A 6,609-nucleotide genomic window follows, 5' to 3' on the forward strand; every position below is an offset into this window, starting at 1 on the left:
GCGGTCAGCAAAGAACAACATAAATAAACAAAACCATATTTATTTATTTTATGCCGACGTTTCGACCTGAGTTTCAGGTCTTCATCAGGGGAGTACAAATATACCAACATAGCTATATTTTTAATAGCTATGTTGGTATAGAGCTCATTTTGGTTTAAACTTGTAGTAAATTTTAAAAAAAGAAGCGTTTCATATTAAGATGTTGATGTGAAAATACAACATCTTAACGACTTATTTTAGAATATTATCAATTTAACATCTATCGACAATTTAAGTATATAATTAAAACATATTCTAATTTTTTAATTGTTGTATATATCCATTTATTTTTCGAAATTTTGCTGTTAATTACATATTTAAAATTATAACACATCCTTGTTTAAACAATATCATTCACTGTTGATACATTCAGAAGTCCCTTTAGCACAAACTTACTAGGAAATTTAATTACTTTGAATTATTTAGTAACAATTGAGACAATTCCGGTTGTTTCTCATAAAATCCGCCTAAAATAAAATAAGCAAGATATTAAAGTTCTATCATTCGATGTATACATTCAAAATTTATTGTTGGAATAAAAAGAAATTTTTTTTACTTGTATATTCTGTTTTTATCGACTATTTCTAAAAATAATTAATTATATAATTTATTTAATTAACAATTAGAGATTAGTGTGAAATTAGATACTACTGATAATACGTTAAGCTGTGAACTCAGCCATCAATTCAAATGCTAACACAGCTATTTTAATTTAGATAAAAGTCGTCCCCCGGAAGGTTGAGGATGTGTTGATGGCTTTAATGTCTTGGGGCTATTTTATTGCTCGCGTGTCGCTATGTCGTTAGATTTCATATTCCGTCTGCCATCGTTCCCATGTCCGGTTAGCTATGATGTCAGCTGCTTTTTAGGCTCAGTCTTTAGTGTTTATATCTTCCCATTATAATAGTAATTAATTAAGATTAATCTTTTATATAGGTTGAAAAACTGTATCATTACGTGAAAATTCAATTATGACTTAGTGATAAAATATATTCATCATCTGAAATTGAAAAAACAAAAACATTGAAGAATGACCAGTAAAACTACTCACATAATCACAGTTCAGAAAATGGAAAAAAAAGTCATCTTATAAGGTTTTTTTTATGTTTTATATACTCAAACATTACTGACAATAATCAGGAATGTTTTGAGAACCAATAGAGTGTTACTAAATAGTATCATCAGGCAGTTGGGAAAGAAAATTGATTAGGGTTTTGCGGAATTCAATCAAAATAAAACTAATCTAATGCATGATATTGTTATAGTCCCATACCATATAGATGTTATTGTCAGGTTAAATAACAACATACGAATTAAATTATTTAAACAATCATTTATTAAAGAAAGAGAATGGAAAATAGAAAAAGCGGCAAATAATGAAATAAATTTATTTTCCCTGCCAGGTCATTTCTTAAACATGGGAGTTATCTATAGGTTACTATCCTCTTCTAACTATGGTGGCAAGGTCATGTTTTTGTTCCGTGGGACCGCCAAGAAATAAAAGTCGACCCCAATTTGCACCGGAAGTCATGAGGTTGTTAAAGCGACGCCTCAACTTCCTCAGCTACAGACGACCCAATTTTTCTGGAAACCAGTTAATTATTAATGATGTATAAATTTTGATTTATTTAATTTATCACGGTTACTACATTAACCAAGATTATGGTCACTTCATGCATACATGCTAGTTTTTTCCCATCGTTTTGCTTTTTAATTTTGTTAATTATAGTTGTAATTACTAGACATATCACTGCTCTGGTCCAGTAGTGGAAATTTTCCACAAAAGGTTTTAATTATATTTTGGATTGGACTGGACGTGTTCCAAAGACACCAGGGAAGACGCTCTTGTCTGCTGTGGTTGCCCTACAGAAGTAACTCCAGTTTACGTACAATCCACGGAATACGTAAAATACAAAATTAAATAAAAAATATTTGTTAATATGTGCCTGTATTAAAGCGAAGCAGTGATGTGTAAGAAGAATAAGACTAAAAACCAAAATTTAAACTTTGCCTGGTTTTATCTTATAACTCTTGTGGTGCCAAGATTATGAACGTCTTCAGCTGCAAAAGTCGACGTTAGCAAAGAGACATTTGCTATTAAAACAAATGTAAAATAATGAAACATTAAATGAATTATAAATAAAAATAGATTTAAAAGTAATATACTAAATAAATAAAAATGTTGATTATAATTTCGACAGTGGCAAACCCATTTGAAACCTCTCGCCATATGATCAATTAATAATGAAGAACTAGGTGTTTTTTCGTTGTCTTGTGTTTTTTTTTTTTGGCTAATAAAGAGCGTATGTAAAGATTCATCTTTATCATTACAATAGGAACATGCAGTAAACTCTTAAAACAATTATGAATTGATCATTAAAATGCATTCAAGTGTGTCAGCAGATTATTATTAGGTTAGTGATAAAGTCCAACCTATCTGAAACTTTTGTTATGATTGAAAAGTATGTGTATTTTAAAAAAATAGGGATTCAGAGTTACGTTACGAGTCGTAATCAACCAAAGAAACGAAGCAACTTCGTGAAGCTGAAGATACCGTTAACTATCGGATGATGAAAAGCGAGGCCTTGAAGTGTTGTGAGGTCGTAATGCCTCGAAAGTGTTGATTTCGCGATTCGGATTTATTTTTTAGAAACAAAAGTAGAAAAACTAATAAGAGCCATCATAAGAAGAAAAGAAATGTCGCTGAAGTGTAAGCGTTTTCCAAAAAAGTTACTGGTATGTTATAGTTTAGCACAAATAACTATAACTATGGTAACTATGGTATTATTAAATTATTTACTTTTTTTTTCACTTTGATAATAATTTATTCATAAGGTTCATTCATAATTTGAACAAATAGTTTTGATTGGTAATTCAGCAATGCCCCCTCTTTCGAGCTAACGTGGTTTTTGAAAACTGTTTGAAAATATATGTTGTTTAGAATGTTTAAGTTTGATATTTGTTTTTTTTTTTAAGTATGGCTTTAAATTCAGAGGTCGCTCATTAAGCTTTACAAAAAGGTACTAATCATGAGTAAAGAACGTTGAAATCTTTGAAAAATTAACGGTAATAATTTTATATATTACTATTCAAAATATACATATGATATATATTGATTATAATAAACTTAAAACTAACCTATTTTAGAATATCATTTACGATGTTCTACTTTCAATAACATTTCAAATCGATATAATTTGCAAAATCGAAATTTTTGATAACTCTAGATATCGATATCAATAATGAAAATTATTTCGAATTAATAGGTTAAATCATTTTTGCATATGAAAAAACATATTCTTCAAATGCTGGAAGGTTTTTTTTTTTTTAATTTTGTTATTTTCATTGATTATTTTATTATAGAAAATAAGTGTCATGTGTAAGAAGAGCTTGCAGTTCAAAGTTGGTATTTGCGTTGCGGTATCGAGACTTGAATTAAAAGTGTGTAAGAAGCCATATAGTTTTGTATCATTTTAGTCAAATGAAAACCACAGTGCATTCAACAAACATTAATCTATTTTTTGTTTGAGAATGCTTTAAATTTATTTGATCTTTTTATTGTTGAACGAGTATCAACTAAATATACCAGTTTCATACATTATTAAGAACTTTGAAGGAGTAAATAAAAATTGGAAGTTTACACACATTATATTCAAACAAATGGGACGACACTGGTTATGACTAACGATTTAGATAACTATGCCACTTCAGCAAATAAATGTGACACCTTTCAAACCCAAAGAAAGCGGAGATACATGCAAGGAAGGACTGCCTATTCGTCTCAGCAAAAGTCAAGAAGCCTACGAGACAAGTGAATCACAGTTTTCAAACCAAACCTCATCTAGTACGGAAATTTGCAGAATATGTCACTGTGAAGGTGATATTGAAGGTGGTTTCATCACACCCTGTTATTGCGCTGGATCTCTTCGTTTCGTCCATCAGAACTGTCTTCAGCAGTGGATAAAGTCGTCCGGCATTCGTTGTTGTGAGTTGTGCAAATTCCAGTTCATCATGTACAGCAAAACCAAGCCCTTCATGGAATGGGAGCCATTGGAGATGAGTGACTTCGAAAGAAATCGGCTTTTATTAACTTTGATATTCCAAATTATTGCTATAATCTGCGTTATATGGACTTTGTATGCGATTATAAATGCAACTACCGACGAGATGACTGAAGGTGTTACGGAATGGGAATTTTGGGTAAAAATATCAGTCGTCGCCCTTTCATTGATTGGAGGAGTTCTGTTTGTGTTTGCCCAGTGCAAGTCATACTTTCAAATTTGTCAAAAATGGAAATCATTCAACAAGGTAATCTATGTCCAGAACGTTCCGGTGAAACAATCATTGGATTTAGAAGTGCCCTCCTTGTGTGAGAGTAGTAGTAGCCAGTATCATCTCCCTGATTCGCCCGAGTCCATAGAAAAGGATGGAAATTTCAAAGAAGAAAGTATTATAAATACAAAAGGAGTTCACAATACGCATTCATTTTTCAATGAGGAATGCAGAATTTGTCTTCATAATGAGGATCGGGAGAGCGAAGACGGGCTGGCTGGGTTACCTCCATTCTTTAAGTTGTGCAGGGCACTAGGTCTCACCTGAATATTGAGAATTTTATTTCATCTAAAGCAAGAAGTCGGAAAAAAAGTGTTGTTGAAGTGGGAACAATATTTTATCCCTCAATATAAAGTCGGAGAAGTACTTGTACAATCTTGGTATTTTAGTATTAAATAGTAAATTTAACAGGTGTTTATTTTTCTATTTCACATAAAATACGTCAGTCAACTAGAGATCTGAAATAGTGGTGAAATCTTGGTGGAAAGTTTTGAAGTTTTTCTTATGGTTTGTGGGATGCTAAAAATGAATTGAAGTTTTTGACCTCATATTTTTCCTAATATATATAACGCAAAAATATATTTATTTATTTTCATAACTTTAAAACCATTTTTTAGCAACATAAACCCAGAATTTTAACTTAACTAATCAAAACTAAGTTTACATTTTCTTTCTGGAGCATCATCTAGCAGTAACTGTACTTAGTGAAATGGGGTTCATTACAATTAAGCCCGGGAATCATAATTGGTGTCTTAATGTAATTAGTATGCTAATGGTGATTTAACTTTTGTTACCTCAATTTTTTTGGATATAAAAAACAAACAAATTAACTCTTTTTTTTGTTTTTTAACTAAAACCATTTTATATATAAAAACCATAATTAAACGATTTTCACAATCATTTTAAGACTTTCGGGACCTATTTTTGGTTTTCATAAGGGAAAAAATATTAATTGTTTTCATATTTCATGGAAAAATTGGAGATCATAAACTTGAAATTCGTGATTAGCACTCGAATAAACATAAATGAATAAATTTTCTGAACTTCTCTAAAACTTTCCGGGTAAAAGGACGATAGTTCTGTAATACTTATGAATACTTATGGTTATGGAACAAATTATAGAAATAATTAATCTTTTTCCTCTAATTGTGGCAGTGCACACTCGGAAATATATGCCTTAAATACCAAAATTAATAATTTCATCTTACATAAACAGTAAATAAAACTTTGACTCAGTGGAGGAGGGGAAGTTTTATATTTTACCTCCAGAAATAGCGAAGAGTTTGATTTATGATTTAGTTGGTTATGCCAACTAATGTATTTTAAAGATATGTCATGAAATTTAAGATTTATTTAAGGTGGCTATATTTTCTCCTAGTTAAAAAAAAAAGGGGGGGGGAATACAACCTCTTGCTTCGTCGCTGGAAAAAAAATTGCCCTCAAATGACACGGGCGCCAAACTTTTCCCACCTCGCCCAGATTTCGTAAGGGGAATTGACTCACTCCCAGATAAGGAGGGGAGGAATAAAGGAATGGAAATGGAAAAAGAAAAAAAAAAATCCGCGGAAGGAAATTTAAACCGAGATAAGAGCTCTATTGATAAGAAGATTTAGGGGTAGGAGCTCTCACACTATAAATCTGAAGGGAGGGAATATTTATAGTGAGATGTCAGCTAAGAAATGTTTCATTACGAGATAAAGAGAACTGTGGAGGACATCTATAATCTTCGGAGATTTATTTTGTTTACCCACCCGCAGTATTTCTTAGCTAAGTAGGGCTCAATCCTCGTGGTCGAGTTATGGCTTGTCGAAAATGGATGTCTTGTATAGAAACTTAGTTTATATAATAGTTTATATCAAGATAATTTGTCCTTGTTATAAAATAGTTGTACGTAGTGTAATATTTTCACATATTGATTTGCATGCTTTTATTTTAGAAAAATAAATTATTATGATTAAAAAAAAGTTTATTGATACAGAAAAATTCCATCAATAAAATTCTATTCAACGTATGCACAAAAAAAAAATAAGTAGTGCTTTTATTAATGTAAAAACAACTAAAAAATTAATTATCCTCCACTTTTTATCTATTGATAAAAGTTCTGGAACTTTTAAATTTTTGAGGTAAACGGAGTTTAATTTAGATATAAAATTTAACTTTATGGTTCTAAGAACTAAAATTAAAATTTTTATTGAATGTTTTTATTTTTTTATCTAAAATATATTTTAATTAAATAAT

At 30.5% G+C, this 6,609-nt stretch overlaps 2 protein-coding genes across 5 annotated transcripts in view; one reads left to right on the forward strand and one right to left on the reverse strand.

Annotated features, from left to right (window-relative positions):
- LOC106679912 (homeotic protein antennapedia) overlaps positions 1–6,609 on the reverse strand; it is a 419,490-nt gene that overhangs the window by 292,184 nt on the left and 120,697 nt on the right. The window lies entirely within an intron of this gene.
- LOC106679899 (E3 ubiquitin-protein ligase MARCHF8) lies at positions 2,341–4,779 on the forward strand. Of its 2 annotated transcripts, none has more exons than XM_014419293.2 (2): positions 2,341–2,775; positions 3,403–4,779. In XM_014419293.2, the coding sequence occupies exon 2, from the start codon at positions 3,739–3,741 to the stop codon at positions 4,636–4,638; it is 900 nt and encodes a 299-aa protein (XP_014274779.1). In that variant the 5' UTR covers positions 2,341–2,775; positions 3,403–3,738; the 3' UTR covers positions 4,639–4,779. The 2 variants fall into 2 exon arrangements, with proteins under 2 accessions (XP_014274779.1, XP_066903289.1); XM_067047188.1 differs by lacking the exon at positions 2,341–2,775 and adding an exon at positions 2,810–3,105.

Source organism: Halyomorpha halys, unplaced genomic scaffold, assembly GCF_000696795.3.
Source record: "Halyomorpha halys isolate HHAL.00 unplaced genomic scaffold, Hhal_1.1 Scaffold15.1, whole genome shotgun sequence".
In the NCBI taxonomy this organism is placed as follows: Eukaryota; Metazoa; Arthropoda; class Insecta; order Hemiptera; family Pentatomidae; genus Halyomorpha; species Halyomorpha halys.